Genomic DNA, 19317 nt, shown 5'->3' on the forward strand with positions numbered 1-19317 from the left:
TTTTCTTTACTTATTTTTTTCTACCAGGATGATGTGGTTCAATCTTACTTTATAAGCCAGCCATTATGCAGAATAGTATGTGAATACAGAATAGCAAGTGCATACAAAATGTTTTGCAGTTAACAAATTGGGCAGTGCAATAGTGATCCATCAGTGTTCAGGGTGTGAAGGAACATCTACACTTGCCTGTCATGAGACTTAATCCTGCACGGTCTGTGACTGTGAGCCATACCAGACACAATGGGAAGAAGTATCATAGCTGAAAAGAGAAGGGAAACCTGAATCTTTAAAACCACATGTGAGAAACTACGTGAATTCACAAGTGATGAAAACAGATTGCATCCAACAATGATTTAAAGATGTCAGTAATCAAACTAACCTCACAAACTGGTGGTTTTCAGGAAAGGTGAAAATTTAGACGTACCTGTTTAAAGTCTCAGACTCATCTGAATGAAGATGAGACTAATGTCCTCATGAATTAACCTGTTATAGTAACTCAGATTAAGAAATGAAAGTCTTTATTTTTAATTAATTAATTCTTTATATCCAGGACTTTAGAGGTTCATAAAATGTCTCCGGTAGTCAGAGATTAAAGATATACTAACTAGTGTGAAGGAATCCATCTCCTTCCATGCAAATACATTAGTCACCAGAAAGAACCCTGAACTGAGGTCTAGTGTAATACTAGCTCCTGTCTGGGACTGAAGACCTGTTTCTAGAGGAAGCAGGTTGATGCTGAAGAACGTAAGTGTGAGCGAAGGGTACAAAAGGGAAACTATGCTTGCATTTCATGTTCAGTGTGAGTCTAATCAAGTTTCTTAAATTGCCAACCATCCATTCAGTTGACTCACTCAGCTTGGGCCATCTTCTTGCCAATAGGCAACGTCTTGAGGTGCTCCCTTCATTCAGTCTGCCTAGGTGAGCTTATCTCCTCCATTTCCAGAGTGTACACTGACCCCCAGAAAAACCTGGGAATTAACATCTAAGAAGTAATGCTGAGTCACAAAAGTGAAAATCGTACCTGTGTCTTCCAGCAAAGATCACCTCTCATGAATACTCTCCTTTTTCCTGCCTGTTTCCCTTTCCAGGTAAATAAATTAACTTAAACATGGGGAGCAGAGGCCAGATAAATAGGCACTGGTTTCAACAGGGTTGATATTGTTGCTGATGGTTGTCTTCTAAATTATGGATTAATTTCAGTATCTGTTTCAGCTTTTTACTTGTACATTCCCAGAGTTAAGAAAAGACTACTGATTTTGTACAATGTGGAGTTCATAATATTGCCTTGGAAGGCTGTCAGATTAAGTTCAGAAAGACATCAGTCTGCTAGGAACATGGACTGCATCTTTTATGTTATCTTTATACTATTCCCATCATCAGTGATGTGCATTTTGTCCCCAGTACAAATTCACAGAAGGAAAGAGATATCACTGTTTTATAACAGAACCAAGGATTCCTTCCTGTAATTATAAGGCATGAGACACTGACTGATCATTAATCAAGGGACTGATTATAATAATAATCCACTTCCACTGCAGGCTTATGGGCTAATTCTCATTTATACTAATCCCATTTTGAACTGCTCCTGAATCATTACTAGAGCAGGCAAAAAGGGTCGTGAGAGAGAGGTTTAATGTACAACCAGAGCAGTGTAGAGACTTGATACAGAGAAGAATCAATCCTTGTCCTCCAACACTTAAGCCAGAGCCCCTGCATTTTCTTTGGTCTGTGTCTGAGCTGTTATTCAGCTCCCTTCCTTCCTCCCAGTGATATGGCAGATGGTTCAGGCTGGCACAGGTGGCTGAGTACCACCTGCTGCAAACTTTTCTGTTTCTTTTGCTATATAACTCCTTTTGTTGTTGTTGTTTGTAAAGGATAACTGGAAACACGAGGGAATCAAGAGGAGAGTGTAAAGCCGATATTGTTCAGTGCTTCCTTGTTTTCTGTTCTGTCGTTGCTGGGAACCGATAGCTGGTGCATGCAGGAATCCTGCAAGCAAAGGCAGCAGGTCTGAAACTTTGAATTCTGTGATGGAAAAAACATATCTGTTTGTCACCTCCTAATGGAACTTAACTCTTATGGGGGGATAGCATTTCCCACTGCTGAGTGTTGTGAAGAGAAATATCTTCTATTGGCTTTAGGCACTAGATGTTACTTCCTCTTGACCTTTTGAACTCTTGTAGAAACTAAATGAAGAATTTAAAATGAAGAGGAGGACAAGTTTATCATCTAAATGCATGAAGGATATGACTGGGTAAGGGCTGTGGCTGATGTTGTGGACCTCAGAGGCTGGCATTGGTATTTAGTCTCTGTTGAGGTAGTGAGAGAGGTAGAGAAGGAAAGACATTCCTAGTATCTTAAACACTTGTCTGAGGATGGGGCAAATTACTCTCTGGAGCTGATCATCTCTCTTTCCTGACTGTAGAGAGAGACTTGAAGACTAATGTAGCATAGGTGACTACCTCTTCAGTGGCAGAAATTAGGTGAAACAAGTCCCATCCTTTGCATCTAGATTAGTAGCGGTATTACGGTGGTTTTAAGATACAATATCCACCCAACTTCCTGTCTGGATGCTTTCTCATTTGAAATGTAACTGCTGCAGGTTTCTTGCTGCTTGCTTTTACAAATAAGCTTTTCAAAGCTACTTGCTTTTACACACCCCTCTGCGCAAAAAAAAAAAAAAGACTAAAAAGTGAGTGAAAACCAAATAATTACCACAGCACTTCTCGCCAGTGTGCTTTCATTAGGTAAATCTATTTCAGGAGGTAAAAGAATAGCAAAGCACACTTTATGACAAGCAGTGCCAGGTGGATGATATGTAATCCCAGTGAAGTTAGCTGTGATGTTTACATGTGTAAGAGAACTTATTACTAGAGAGATATGGGAGGGTTGCACTTTGGCTTTAAAAAATCATTTGCTGCTAAAAATAATCTTTGACCATATTCATAGAATCATAGAATCATAAAATGTTAGGGGTTGGAAGGGACCTCTGGAGATCATCGAGTCCAACCCCCCTGCCAGAGCAGGACCAATCTAGGGCAGGTTACACAGGAACGCACACAGACGGGTCTTGAAAGTCTCCAGAGAAGGAGACTCCACAACCTCTCTGGGGAGCTTTTTCCAGTGCTTTATAAACGTTACAGTAAAGAAGTACTTCCTCATGTTGAGGTTGAACTTCCTGTGCTCTAGCTTGCATCCATTGCCCCTTGTCTTATCGCAGGGTACAAGTGAAAAGAGGTTACATCTTTCTTCTCGACACCGCGTCCTCATATATTTATACACATTAATCAGATCCCCTCTCAGTCTTCTTTTCTCCAGACTAAAAAGCCCCAGGTCTCTCAACCTTTCCTCATAAGGCAGGTGTTCCAGTCCCTTAATCATCCTCGTAGCACTCTGTGGGACTCTCTCCAGTAGATCTCTGTCCCTCTTGAACTGGGGAGCCCAGAACTGAATGCAATACTCCAGGTGAGGTCTCACCAGGGTGGAGTAGAGGGTGAGGAGGACCTCCCTCTATCTGCTGAACACACTCTTCTTAATGCACCCCAGGATACCATTGGCCTTCTTGGCCACAAGGGCACATTACTGTCCCATGGATAACTTGTTGTCCACAAGGACTCCAAGGTCCTTCTCCACGGAGCTGCTCTCCAGCAGATCGCCTCCTAACCTGTACTGGTGCATTTTATTACTCCTTCCTAGATGCAGGACTCTGCACTTATTCTTGTTGAACCTCTTTAGGTTCCTCTTTGCCCAGCTCTCCAGTCTGTCCAAATCGTGCTGAATGGCCACATAGCCTTCAGGTGTATCAGCCAAACCTCCCAGCTTCATATCATCAGCAAACTTGCTGAGAAGACACTCTGTCCATTCTTCAAGGTCTTTGATGAAGATATTGAATGGGACTGGACCCAGCACTGATCCTTGGGGGACTCCACTAGTTACAGGTCTCCAGCTGCACTTGGCACCATTGATTACCACTCTTTGGGCTCTATTGTGTAGCCAGTTCTTAATCCATCTCACTGTCTGTTCTTTTACCTCACACTTCCTGAGTTTGCTCACGAGGATGTCATGGGAAACTGTGTCAAACGCCTTGCTAAGGTCAAGCTAGACTACATCCACTGGTCTCCTTGCATCTACCCATTCTGTCAGGACATCATAGAATGCTGTCAGATTAGTCAGACATAGAATCACAGAATCACAGGACCAACCAGGTTGGAAGAGACCTCAGGGATCATCGAGTCCAACTGTTGCCCTGACACCACCCTGTCAACTAGACCATGGCACTAAGTGCCATGTCCAGGCTTTTCTTAAACACATCCAGAGATGGTAACTCCACCACCTCCCTGGGCAGCCATTCCAATGTCTAATAACCCTTTCTGAAAAGAAATTCTTCCTGATGTCCAACCTGAACCTCCCCTGGCGAAGCTTGTGGCTGTGTCCTCTTGTCCTATCGCTAGTTGCCTGGGAGAAGAGGCCAACTCCCACTTCACTACAACCTCCCTTCAGGTAGTTGTTGACTCCAATAAGGTCACCTCTGAGCCTCCTCTTCTCCAGGCTAAACAACCCCAGCTCCCTCAGCCGTTCCTCATAGGTCAGAGATTTCCCCTTGGTAAATCCATGCTGACTACTCCTGATAACCTTCTTCTCTTCCATGTGCTTAGAGATGACCTCCAGAATGAGCCGCTCCATCATTTTTCCAGGGATGGAGGTGAGGCTGACTGGTCTGTAGTTTGCTGGATCTTCCTTCTTGCCTTTTTTTGAAACAGGAGTGACATTGGCTTTCCTCCAGTCCTCAGGCACCTCTCCTGTTTGCCATGATCTTGCAAAAATGACTGAGAGCAGTAGAGTAACAATATTAGCCAGTTCTCTCAACACTCTTGGGTGCGTCTCGTCGGGGCCCGTGGACTTGTGTGTTCCGTAACTGATCACTAACCCAGTCTTCACTGACTAGTGGAGAGTCTTCCCTCCTCCAGGCTTCCTCTCCTACATCCAGGATCTGAAGATCATAAGGGCTGGTCTCAGGGTTAAAGACCGAAGCAAAGAAGGTATTCAGCAACTCTGAAACACTGTGGCAAACACTTACTTGAGATAGAAGAAATTCTCAATATTTTGTACCCATTTTTTTTTTTAAGTGAACAATGTATTTTCACATATTTCTTTTATGTTGTATGGTCTTTACATTTGATTTTCTCACTCACTATTTGAAAGATTTTTTTTCCCCAGTGGGTTTCCTGAATACATTTTGTTCATTTTACCCTTGTTTATTCATTGTCATAGATGAACAATATCCTGCCTGTTTCCAAGAATATACCCCCACCCCAGTGTTCACTAGAATGTAATAAAAACTCCTTCATAATATGAATGACCCCTGTGGTAATCAGGGAGACAGCTTTGATTAAGAACATCTGTTAGCAGATTCCCGGTTCTGAAGTCAAGTAGAACATAAGATGAGAAGATATAGAAAGTGGCACTTCTCAAACTGTGAGACTGGTCTCCCTGGGGAGATTCTGACCTCTTCCAGAGATACAAGCCAAGATCATAAAAAAAGAACAGACATCAAAATGTGTGGACTGTGTGTGTAGTTTGAAAAACATGACACCTTTGTTTCTGAGGTGCTGCATCTTTAAATTTCTAAGCACTACACATCTGAGGAGTGTGGAGAAGGACTGCACTTTTAAGTTTTGCACCGTGTTTACTCCTCAAACACATCATCACACAACGAAAAAGAAGGGATAGATGTGGTGACCCCCTGCTCATTGCCTGTATGCTTTTTTTTTTGTTAGTTCTTCTCTTCCCTTCCTTTTTCTCTTATCTTTTTGGGTCTGACAAGGCTATTTATTAGCAATGCATAACCCAAGGATCCAGGAGAATTGGCTTCAGTTTTGAGTTCTGCTGGTGTAAAATGCTGATGTGGAAGTGGCTGTTTCTTAACATTTTTTATTCTGAGTTGAATAAAAGCTTTTCTAGCCCAGTGCTCTTTCTCCAACATTGTTCAGGAGGAAATACTTAGGAAACAGAAAAGAACCGGGCTTGGTTTCGGTGAACTTTGTGGTACACCTTCCTAGATTCTTTCAGTCAGCAAGGTAGGGTTGTCCTAAGCTGAATGTTAGATCCAGACTGTTATGTTTGGATCATAACAGCAAATCATAGCAAATCATAAACTAATCCTTCATAAGGATCTGGGGATCTGTAGTCTGTCTAAATTTGTTGCTCAATGCCTTTGTTTCCTTTTATGGAAACATTAAGATAATGATTTATTTACATTTCTTTGAAAACAATATGAATTTTAAAACTACTTTAAAATATTGCTCTTTATGAAAACTTTCCCTTGCTTATTGTGAAAAGGGGGATAAAAGAGGATAAATCAAGATGACAGAGAGAAAACAGAGGTTAAGTATTTTCTTCTTTGCTAAGTTGTTCTCCTAAAAGCTAAGGTTAGCCTGACCTTGGTGCCAGGCAAGGTGATGGAACAGATCATCCTGAGTGCCATTACATGGCACATGCAGGCCAATTGGGGCATCGGGGCCAGCCAACATGGATTCATGAAAGGCAGGTCCTGCTTGACCAACCTGATCTCCTTCTATGACCAAGTGACCCGCTTAGTAGATGAGGGCAGGGCTGTGGATGTAGTCTATCTAGACTTCAGTAAGGCATTCGACACTGTCTCCCACAGCATCCTCCTAGACAAACTGGCTGCCCGGGGCTTGGATGGGTGGACTCTTTGATGGGTTAAAAACTGGCTGGATGGCTGAGCCCAGAGAGTGGTGGTGAATGGGGCAAAGTCCAACTGGTGGCCTGTCACTAGCGGTGTTCTCCAGGGCTCAGTTCTGGGGCTGGTGCTGTTCAATATCTTTATAGATGATCTAGATGCAGGGATGGTGGTGTCAGGGCAATGGTTGGACTCGATGATCCCAGAGATCTCTTCCAACCTGGTTGATTCTGTGATTCTGTGATTCTGTAATAGAAAAAACATGCATATACAGAAGGATGAAATGTGGAACAGGGACAGTCTCCCAAGGATCAGTATGGAAGTATTTCTTGGGCACGAATTGATTTGATTATGAAAGCCAGTGTTGCTAATGTTGAAACTTTTGAGAGATGTAAAAGGCTATGAGATAAGTTTCTCAGGGTACACTGGCAACTAAACGAAGACCGGCAAAAATGTGGGGCTGCTGCTGAAATGAGTGAGTGGCCTAATGGTGAGGAACATGGAAAGGACTAACACACTCAGGACTTTATCCCAGCTTTTACAGGCAATCTGTGCTCTTATGCCTTGTAGGTTTAAGGAAGAAGTACACTACCCTTAGTAGAGGAGGATGAACAAGGGACAAGTTAGTTAAGCTGGGTGTATGCAGTTCGATACAACACGATGGGATTCATCTGAGCACGTTGAGGGAGCTGCTTTACGTCATTGTGAGGCCATTCTGTCATCTTTGAAAAATCATGTGAGATGTCTGATGATAAATGATAAAAGGCAAATGTGACTTATTTAGGAGCTACACAATCATTGAGAGATTTTCTTGTTAACTTTCTTCAACAACAGGTGAACATACATAATCATAAGAGGATTAGTATCAGGTTTTTTCTACATTCAATTATAATGGAATAAGAAAAGGAAAAAGTTATGCTGTCTTCTTTCAGTTTTTAGAAAAGTTTTATTTTGTTTCTATCCAGACCTGATGCTTATTCTCAAGTATAATATCTCTCCTAAGAAGAATGGTGATCTTGCTTGAAAAGATTTCTTACCACACTTTTCAGTTAAGCATTAGTCATAATACACAAGAGAGTATTAGAGACTGATGTCAAGCTGCAAAGTGCTATAAGCATGGCAAATCTTCACTTTAATTGTCAGAATTGATTTCCTTTTTTGGAGGTGTGATTTCCTTCTGTCTCTTCCCTTTGGCATTTACTGACGTGGGAATGTTTCATATTTTCCCCTTATTGAGTAGCAAATGGCATCTAATACTATTCCTGAATAACTTTTTAAAAGCCGCTTTTACAGCAGGAAACAATTAAAGAAGATAGTGCTCCAGCTGCACAGATACACTTTTGCTTATTTTATAAGAGAACCAGGCAAAATATAAAAATAAAACCACTGAAAAACCTGTAAAACCTTTGGGTCTATCCCCATCTACAAAACCCAGGTGAACTTGGATTTTGGTTCTGCTTACTGTAGAGATACATGTAAACTGTAAAATCTGGAGTAGGACTTGAACTAAAAAATGAACAGATTTAATTACATTCTAGTCCTTTGTCTTGTATATATAATATGCATACATTATCGCAAGGGTTATATTGTGTTTATTGGAAATTTTATTTATTCTTTTTCTTAATATATATTAGTACCTTGGGGTTCTTGGTGAACAAAGAAAAAAAACCTGCTTTTTTTGAAATCCAAGAAAAGGCTTACTCATGTTTGACCTTGGAGTCTTTGACTCTGTAATGAGCAATCACACCAAGGGGAAAAAGCTGAGAAGTGAAAGTCAACATCAAAAAATAAGAATGGAAATTACTGGGTTAACAACAGAAAACCTAACGGATGTGCTCAATCCAGTTTGCACAGAATAATTAATGCTTCTGAAAATGGATGACTGTAATCATGACACTAAAGTATTTTGGCTGTTTAGTCTAATATATCAGCAGCAATAACATGTCATAATAAAAAATTGCTGAAGTAAATTCATTCATATCCTTAAAGTCATAACTATGTCCAGTCATGAACGAGAATGTGTAGGTAAATGACTTTGACTCAAGAATGGCAGTGCCTAAAAGCTGAGCACTTTTTCCGTTTGGAATGATTCAGTGTATAAAATTAGGAACCCAGAGTCTCTTGTCAGTCAAGGAAAGACATTAAGCATTCCTGGGGAGTAATCCTGGGCATCCTCATGCTGCAGAAAGTCACTTACTGTGAGTAACTTAAACACGTATATGTGACCCAATTCCTTATTAGTTTGCCATAAATGTCTATAAATCAGTGCACGAAGTTCTGAGCACTTCCTAGAGGTGGATCATCTCACTTAAGCAGAGCTCATTCTTTATAAAAGGCTGTGCAGAATAATCATACAGTGTTACAGTAGTTGATTTATGAAATCTCTAACCCAGGAAGACAGGTCTTCTGGGCTGGGATTTAGGTTCCATACCAAAAGATCTGCTTTTAAGTGTGTACATGGGAGAGTGGCTCCATTCAGTTGTATAACTATTCAGCTCACTCTAAAACAGAAAACCAGAAAATAGATGGTTAGATAACTAAAAAGATGACTGTTTTTCATCAGCTGAAGCAATCCGTAATCCATTAATTGCATTGACTAGTTTACCATTATCTCTAACAGGAACTTAGATAGTGGTCTGCAGCTACACATAGACGGCTAAATTCAGGAGCCTTAATCCACAATTTTAACTCCACATAAGGTTTCCATTGTCTGCTCAGCCTCAAGGGATCCTGGCCTTGTTCAGCTAGTCCTACAAAGGAAACTATCCTACTAATCATGGTGCAGAACGCTTCTAGCTGATTGATGCAAAGAAAAGAAAATCAGGGGCACGGGCGGTGCAGAGAGACCCTTGTTGTGGCAGGAAAGCCTGAGATATACATTGCAGGTAAAGCCAACACTAGAGGCAATGTAGGCCCACTGATGAATGAGGTGGGGGTCCTGGAGACAGAGGATAAAAAGAAGGCGGAGTTACTGAATGCCTTCTTTGCCTCTGTCTATACTGCTGGAGGCTGTCCTGAGGAGCCCCGGACCCCTGAGGCCCCAGAAGAAGTCAGGATAGAGGAGGAATCTGTCTTGGTAGATGAGGGCTGGGTCAGGGACCAATTAAGCAATCTGGACGTCCATAAATCCATGGGCCCTGATGGGATGCACCTGCAGGTGCTGAGGGAGCTGACAGAAGTCATTGCTAGGCCACTCTCCATCATCTTTGCAAAGTCGTGGGCAACGGGAGAGGTGCCTGAGGACTGGAAGAAAGCGAATGTCACTTCAGTCTTCAAAAAGGGCAAGAAGGAGGACCCGGGTAACTATAGACCGGTCAACCTCACCTCCATCCCCGGAAAGGTGATGGAACAACTTGTTCTTGGTGCTGTCTCTAGGCACATCAAGGATAGGGGGATCATTAGGGGCACTCAGCATGGCTTCACCAAGGGAAAGTCATGCTTAACCAACTTGATAGACTTTTATGAGGACGTAACCCGGTGGATAGATGATGGTAAAGCTGTGGATGTGGTCTATCTCGATTTCAGTAAAGTGTTTGACACGGTCTCCCACAGCATCCTCGCAGCTAAACTGAGGAAGTGTGGTCTGGATGATCGGGTAGTGAGGTGGATTGTGAACTGGCTGAAGGAAAGAAGCCAGAGAGTGGTGGTCAATGGGACAGAGTCCAGTTGGAGCCCTGTGTCTAGTGGAGTCCCTCAAGGGTCGGTACTGGGACCAGTACTATTCAATATATTCATGAATGACTTGGATGAGGGAATAGAGTGCACTGTCAGCAAGTTCGCTGATGACACAAAACTGGGAGGAGTGGCTGACACGCCGGAAGGCTGCGCAGCCATTCAGAGAGACCTAGACAGGCTGGAGAGTTGGGCGGGGAGAAATTTAATGAAATATAACAAGGGCAAGTGTAGAGTCCTGCATCTGGGCAAGAACAACCCCATGGATGAGTACAAGTTGGGGACAGACCTGTTGGAGAGCAGCGTAGGGGAAAGGGACCTGGGGGTCCTAGTGGACAACAGGATGACCATGAGCCAGCAGTGTGCCCTTGTGGCCAAGAAGGCCAATGGCATCCTGGGGTGGATTAGAAGGGGTGTGGTTAGCAGGTCGAGAGAGGTTCTCCTCCCCCTCTACTCTGCCCTGGTGAGGCCGCATCTGGAATATTGTGTCCAGTTCTGGGCCCCTCAGTTCAAGAAGGACAGGGAACTGCTAGAGAGAGTCCAGCGCAGAGCCACGAAGATGATGAAGGGGGTGGAACATCTCCCTTAGGAGAGGCTGAGGGAGCTGGGTCTCTTTAGCTTAGAGAAGAGGAGACTGAGGGGTGACCTCATTAATGTTTATAAATATGTAAAGGTCAAGTGTCATGAGGACAGAGCCAGGCTCTTCTCAGTGACATCCCTTGACAGGACAAGGGGCAATGGGTGCAAGCTGGAACACAGGAGGTTCCACATAAATATGAGGAAAAACTTCTTTACGGTGAGGGTGACCGAACACTGGAAGAGGCTGCCCAGAGAGGTTGTGGAGTCTCCTTCTCTGGAGACATTGAAAACCCGCCTGGACGCGTTCCTGTGTGATATGATCTAGGCAATCCTGCTCCGGCAGGGGGATTGGACTAGATGATCTTTCGAGGTCCCTTCCAATCCCTAACATTCTGTGATTCTGTGAGATCTGAGAGCGAGTAAGGGACAGGGTGTATGTCTCTGTGTTTAGTCATTAACATTCCCTGCTCATAACTTGAAGACCTTGGGTATGGTCTCCAGTTTGGTATTGCGTTGTTTATTACTTCAGTGGCTATCTAATGCAGGTGACAGGCAAAGACCTGGGAACAGAGACAGATCTCCATTCATTGTCTTGCCCACACCAGCAGAGCGCAGAATCCTTTCTGTTTGATGTCTTCTGTGTTTCTCACCACCACTGCCCTACTTCTTATACATCCAGTTTCAAGAGGATGGGATAGAATATGGCCTGATCTGCTCTGTGCTCTATCTTGGTAGTTAATAAACTCTCCTGGGATGACAGTGGTGATAGTTTAGACATTTTTAAATTCTAAGTAAGTCTCAAAGCAGAATCCTTCCCTTAAATGGCCTATTAGTCTGCTATTTTGGAGCTTAGTCTATGAACTTTTTCCTGTAACAGGTGACATATTTTGAATGATATGTAAGAAAGCCCTTGGGTAAAAGATACATCATGAATAAATGATAATGGTCAATACGAAAGTCTATTCACAGGAAGTATTATCAATCAACATGAGTGACTATTGAGAGAGATTTAAGGCTGAGACTTTTAAAAAAGCATAAGCAATCCATTTCCCTTCAATTTTCAGCAAGTACTGGGGATATATATATAACCTAAACTGTTTTAAAAACCCAGACTAAATTCTCAACAGAGTAAAAAATACAGGACTTGATATTGCATCCTGCTGCTCATAGAAATGGTCCAATATTGATACGTGTATTCCTTGCTTTATCAGACCTTCCTGCATCTTAATATCTCTGGAGAACTGATTCTGTCAGGAGGATTCTGATCCTGACCGACTGTTGCCATGGTATTGGGTTATTCCGGGCTGTGATCAAGAAAAGCAAACAAACTTTAAAAAGAAACAGGCTTTAAATCGTATTCTCAAGCCGCAGTGCCCGAGACTAGTTATTGAAAACTAAATCTTGATTTTTGTACAATGTGGCACTTGTTAAATATTTCTAAAAAAACCATACTGATAACAAGAGTGTTGCTGTGAAAATAAATACGTACATAAATAGAGGAAAATGCAGGAGGAGAAAACTTGGCCAATTCTTACACTATTTGAAATTGTCAATTTTCTTTTAGTGGTATTATTCCACACTGAACTGAAACCCCCAGCTTCTCTGAGAGCATTTGAAAGAGCAGAACATTTTGCAGATTATATTCCTGTTTTACTGGGCACTATTCCAAGGCTGGCAGGAGTCAATAAATATCTTTTTGATTGTACTGATCTTTTGAATTGAGTGCATAATAAGGAGTTTATACCTGTCTCCCATCCTTAGATAGTCATATAGCTCTTCTTTTGCACCTGTTAGTATTCATTCAATCACAAGTCATCTATGTGTACCGGAAGTGCTGCAGAAGGTTCTAGAAACACATGAGACAGTAATTTCTGCATGCAGGCACTGGCATAATCATAGAAGCGTTTTTGTTGGAAAGGACCTTTAAGATCATCGAGTCCAACTGTTAACCTAACCCTACCCAGTCCACCACTAAACCATGTCCCTAAGCACCACATCTACTCGTCTTTTAAATACTTCTAGGGATGGTGACTCCACCACTCCCCTGGGCAGACTGTTCCACTGCTAGATAACAATTTCAGTGAAGAAATGTTTCACTCATGAGTTAAACTGGGCTGTGAACTGGAATGTGGATGAGGGCACATGTTCTGCTCCTTTGGCTCTGTTTTGGGGGTGCTAAACTGTTACAAGGGGAAGCCGCATGCAGTACCATTTTCTGCTGCTGCAGCAAGGTTAACCAGGTGGAGAGATTTGTCAGAAGATGCCTGAGAGGTGATGTGGCTCAGTAGCTCATCCTAGGGTCTGGACATTATAGTTTCGTGTTCTTTCCCCCATCATTGTATGAGTGATCTTGCATAGTGTCTTTGATATTTTTCTATAAAAAGTGAATTTATAACTTGGAGAAATTGGATCAGATTTTTTTTGAGATCAATAAGGAATATTTTGCAGCCTCCGCATTATGTTCATTTGAATGTCAGGTTCCTCTGAAAGCCAGTGAAGCTGTTCAGAATTCTGAATAATAAGTTCATATTCTTAGAGGAATGAGCTCCCTTGATGGGAAAAGGAATGAAAAAGGTCCTAAGAGAAATCCTGGTGTTATATTATCCAGGATGATGACCCTGGCACAAAGTGCAATTTTCAGCAAGCAGTATTTAAAACAGTAAAACAAACAATGTGAAATTATGTAGGAAATGGGGGAAATTTTCGGCAACTTTGTTATTTGCAGGTGGATAATTTTGTTTGCTAAATTACTGAGCATGTTCTTCCTGTTCCACAGGCAGAATTCACAGCCATGAGGGACCAATACATGCGAGGTGGAGAAGGCTTCATTATCTGCTATTCCATCACAGACCGCCAATCCTTTCAAGAAGCTGCTGAGTTTAAGGAACTCATTTACCGTGTCCGCCACACCTATGACATCCCCTTGGTGCTGGTGGGAAACAAAATAGATCTTGAAGAGTTCAGGCAGGTAAGCAACATCTCTGCTGGTTTTGGCTTGGTTTTCTTTGGCTGCCTCAGGAATTTCTGCAGCATATGTTGGACAGTACTACTGAGAATTATTAGCACAAGATGAGATTTAATCAAAGTGTAACACACTAGAATTGGTAATAAAATAAGGACTTAGCAGTACTTTTCGTTCATATGTTATGATTCTTAAAGTAGCCTTGGCCTATCACATCCAAATATTCTTTGTTTTTACTTTAAAAAGAATCCCACTATTTTTGTTGGAAGTTACATATATGTTCTACATGGAAAAAGATTCAGTCAGGATCTTCACAGCAAAAACCTGTTTTCTTTAGAAGTTACCAGTCACTAAATATAGATTTTTATTTTTTATAAACATGTTAGATTTAATTGAAGGTTTCTCAAACAAAGAATGAAAAAAAATCCAGTTAAAATAGAGAAATCCATACAAGATTATCTTTGCCTGAAAAGCCACTGTCTGGGTTATTATAGTGTCCAGATGAGATGGGAACATACAAGACTTGAATTCACTTTGATTTGTGTACAAGACTGAAGCCACCACCACCCACAGAGCAGTAGATTTCTTTGACTATGAGGGAGTTGACTGTGGCGCTCTCAAAGTCTTTAGTAATCTTTGCTCACTCTTTTCCTTTTGCTTCTTCTCCACTTCCTCCTTGCTGTTTGTATTGATATGTGTGCCTGTGGAAGGGAGTGAATTAGAGAGAAGCCATCCTAGAAATGGCTGGACTGTGACCCAGTACTGAATGGAAAATGTCCTCAAACTTAAGCAGAAATTTTGGAAAGGGAAAAAAGATTTTCCCTTTTTGGAAAATCTCAAGAGGTTCTTTATACACACTATGATTGCTTTCTAATGACTGATTTCTGTGCAGACGCATATAACGGTTAAATCAAATGGTGTTTTTCAGTTCATTAGCATCTGTGTTCACATGATCCTTTCTACTCTTTTCCACTTATCCTGTCACTCTTCTCTCCATTTCTTTGTCTTCTTTCTTCTACCTGAAGAAAATCCAAGGCAGTGTTAAGCCTAAAATTAGTCCTGAAGATCGGATGATGTACATTTAAAACTTCACATCTCTTTCCAGATCATTGACTTTCTCCCTAAATCAGACTGTGAAAAAACCTTAATGGTGACAACCCAGCTGCAGTTTAATACGCAGCTTGAGGCTTCAAACAACTGTGCCATGTGCACAATCTGTGCAGCCTGTGTGGTACTTAGTATACCAGATGGGGAGGGATGTGGATTCAGTTGCTCTGCTGAGAGAACAGGACATTGCACCTGATCACAACAGAAATGGGACATGTTTGATTACCTACAGTTACCTATAGATGAGGTTTTTCAGGAATACTCTGTTCACTAAGTGATATGAAGACCCTCTTCCAGTGATGTTTGTCACTACTTCTTTCTGATCTTATGTTTTGTTGGGCTTTTACATTTTAATCACTGTCAAAGCATAAAAAAATACATGCCTGATTTAAATGTTTTACCTGCTCCTTGATGATCTTGCCTGGTCCCCCAAACAGGAAAATTAGTGTGCATGAATGTCTAAATTGGATATCACAAACAGCACTGAAGATTACAGCGCATGGGGAGGCCTTCGGGAATGATATTAGAAGTTATGTTTTTGACATGTGACACACACAAAAAGCTGTTGTACAAGGTTGTCACTGAAGATCCTGCCTGAATGTGTATCAAGGCAATTCCAAATAGTGGTCCTGTATTATTTTGAAATCTTTCAATGAGCCAGGATTCAGGTCTTCAGAATCTTTTCCTCCTTAAGCCCTATACAACTGCCAACAAGTATGGCAATGTCAGAAAGGCTTTCTCAAATACTCTGCAATCCAGACTTTGAGCCATGGGACACACTTACATCAAAGATTAGTAAAATAATACAATCCAGATTTTCTCCTTTGAATAAAGCACTTGAATATGACTAGGTCTACATAAGCAAATACTATAAATCAAGAGGAGTAGAGCTATAGAACAAAAGGGTTTATTCTGAAGTCCATATTTTGGGAATTTATTTTTGATTTTGGACTAGCTCTACTCCACGGCCATTGTCTCCATGATTAGTTGGTGCTGAGGTGTATAAGTTGTGCTCCTGGAGCATATCTTCACTTAAATTTCATCCATAATTCAGGTCATGTTCTAAGAGACCACTCCACTATTCAATGCAAAGCATGGTTAAGTAGAGGTGATTAGAAGATACTGCTCGGAGTGTGTCTCTGACCCTAAAGCACTAGCATGTGGGAGGCTGTCTCTGTGCTCAGCTTTAAATGCATGTTAATGGACTTCAGCAGCTCATTATTTCAGAACTGGAACGTGAGGTTGTGCTATATGTTTAACAAACACTGAAATAAGTTATATCTACACTTACTTGTCAGGTTAAGCAATATCTAAGTGACTTGATGAACTGTGGGAAGAAAGATTGAAAGGAATCTTTTCAAGGTCATATACTGTAGTTACAGCTTCATTAAAAGCACTTGGATGTTCAAGAGTGGTAGCCAGCTAACTCTGGGGTGACAGACAGCAATGAGGTGACATGTATGGCATTAACTTATCAGTGAACAAACAGTGAGGTACACAAACATACCAAATTTAAACAACTGAGAAACAGTAGGTGTCAGAATGCAAATAGCCAGACTGGAATTTGGCCAGGGCACCAGGGCTAATATTGTTGTTTCGTTTAACGACATTTTTCTCCTATGAAATTCATTAAAGCTACTGTAATGTTATTCATGGTATTTGGAAACATAACATTAAGTTCAACATTCCCGGGCATCATTTCCATTTAATGACAATTCTGCAACAATCAGACAGGCTGTAGCATCTCGGTCAGACAAAGATCTTCTTTGAAATGTGATTCCCTACACAATACAATTAATGATGTATGTCGCTTGCCTCAAATCTATCAACAAGATTACAAGAATAAAATTAATTTGCAATTAAAATATTGCATTAGGAGAAACACTACTGAAAAACAAAACCAACAATATTATTATTTTTAAATAATTTTTTTATTTTCTGATGGCTTCAGTGAAATTGTTGTTGTCTTTAGCTATGCCTGTCATTTTTAACATCTTAAGAAATGGGTTTGTCTGTACTCCTTCTTAAAACAAGTTCTAATTACATTCATCAGCCTAAAGAATAAACACTTTCTATTTTCTCTGAAACAATGTGGGGGAACAACTGCGTAAAAACTGTGGGGAAAAAATATAATAACTCATTATCTTGATGTGCATATCCAATCTGGTGGCAAGGCTCCCTCCATCCTCCGTTCCTTTCCACCCATTTGCACTGCTGCATCTGGTCCTTTCTGACCTTGTTCTGTTTCGTGTTCAGAGATTCACTGGGAAAGTGAATGGGCATGAATGGGCATGAATGGTTAAGGCATTCATCTGTGTCCAATCCTTGATTTTTAGCCATAGGTCTAAGAAATATTTAAGTATTATATGTATTTTATCCCGTAGCGGTTTGATGTAAAAAATAGAACACTAAGTGGTTGATTAGATACCATTTTAATTTCAGTGTTTTCTAACATTAAAGTCATTAGATAATAAAGATAGCCAATGTCATTGGAGTTTCAGAAACATTTAGGACAAGATGATATGAAGTACAATAGATACTTTTACTTCAAGTAAGCATTGTCACTTTATCCCAGATGAACATCTGGTCCTTACTGAAGTTTAAAAACTGTCTGATTAGATAAATATCTGATTAAAACATATCCATCTTTAAAAAATACAATAAACAACTGATCCTATTGAACCCATGTCATGCCAATGTTAAATTGCAGCTTTTAATTAAAATATTTTATAATAAAGATATGTGTTACTGATGAAAGTTTGTTTGAAAAAAAATATCCATAAGACTTTAACTACTTATCATTGCAATATATTACATTCAGCAATTCAGAGGGGAACTAACTACATAAGCTCCTTTGAACAATGCTGTAACTGTGAGCTGGAAAGAATAGACTTTCCAGTAGTTACTTTCTAGCAGCTTTTTCAAACTTTTAATGTGGATGTGAGAACCCCTCTGGAAATTCTGCCCATGTAGAAATTGCATAGCCTTCATGGAGTGGTTTTTCCTATACACTTTTGTTTGACCCTGGAGGAATAAGCTGTGGGCTAAGTCAAGTCCATGGATAACACATTGATGTCCATTGAGTCCAAGGTTATAAGGGCAGCTCACGCTTCATTGAGCTCTTGGCCTCTCTGGGAAGCCTGTCATCAATGTTGTTAGTTTTGGCAGTACAGTCTTGGTCCTGAAAAGAATCGTGCAGTTGTTTACCCTTCCACACATGTGTTGTCTTATTGGCTTCAAGTACCAATCTGAGCAGGAGCAGTGCTTTTGAAAGCATTTCCTTCTTTTTCTCTCCCTCTACAGCCTCCCTCCTCTTACTGGGAGTGCAAATTAATTACAGGGGCTTCATTATATTTTCTTTCTAAGGTTTTATTATACCATAACACAATGCTCAAACCAGGATTACAGGGGCTCAATACATTCTCATGATCTGAACCAGCTGCCCACAAAACATTCTCATTTCGATGAGGTTTTAGTCTGAAATTTGTTCGAGATGAGCTGACTGGTCATCAGATACTGGGAGCATCAACTTTCAGATTTCTCATTTTGACAGCTGCTCTATTTTCATGCTGTCTTCTAAAATCTTGAAATATCTGTCAGGTTTGAGACAGTTAATGTTTGGTTTTGTGTTTTTTTTTAATTTGTTTTGGTTTGGTTTCTTTTCTATGAATAACTGTTCAGTATATTTTAAACATTGTCAGTATATACATTCTGGTGCCTGGCTGAGACACTGAAAATGTGTAAAGAATATGACATTACATTTTATTTTCATTTTCTAGTGCATGACTATGAAAGACTATTTACTAGATGCTCTCTTAGTCGTATTAGTCATGAGACTGCAGCATACTGAACTTCTTAGCTTAGCGTCAGGCTGAATTCCTTTGCTTTTGTGATTAAAACTGCTCTCAAATTTGTAAATGTCCTTTACCACCAGCAGGTCCATGTTCTCTTAAAGACGTTTGGGTGGAACAGTCTGTCAGCTGAAGGCTCTTGGTTCCCATTTATCAGGGCAGTGCCCTACACAAAGAATGAAATGTTTCATTGTTTCTTCTGAACTTTCTAACGGCAAGTTAAGGGAAATATGTTTTCTGCTATTTACTGACAAAGAATAGTACACATTTGAGTTAACTATAGTCATGGTAAAGTGACTAGAGTAAATGAGTTGGCCAGATTCTCTATAAAATCCATGCAGAAAAATGCAATTTATCACATATCATAGAAGTGTATCTCAAAATGAGATGTATCTGCCCGTGAAGACGTCTGTCTTTCTGTTGATTGTAGAGAGAGGCATGGA

At 40.8% G+C, this 19317-nt stretch overlaps 1 protein-coding gene across 1 annotated transcript in view; it reads left to right on the plus strand.

Annotated features, from left to right (window-relative positions):
- RIT2 (Ras like without CAAX 2) overlaps positions 1–19317 on the plus strand; it is a 199020-nt gene that overhangs the window by 94537 nt on the left and 85166 nt on the right. Inside the window, exon 4 of the mRNA XM_068423583.1 lies at positions 13731–13922. Within this exon, the coding sequence (XP_068279684.1) occupies positions 13731–13922 (192 nt within the window). The remainder of the gene's footprint in view (positions 1–13730; positions 13923–19317) is intronic.

Source organism: Nyctibius grandis, chromosome Z (assembly GCF_013368605.1).
Source record: "Nyctibius grandis isolate bNycGra1 chromosome Z, bNycGra1.pri, whole genome shotgun sequence".
Taxonomy (NCBI): Eukaryota; Metazoa; Chordata; class Aves; order Nyctibiiformes; family Nyctibiidae; genus Nyctibius; species Nyctibius grandis.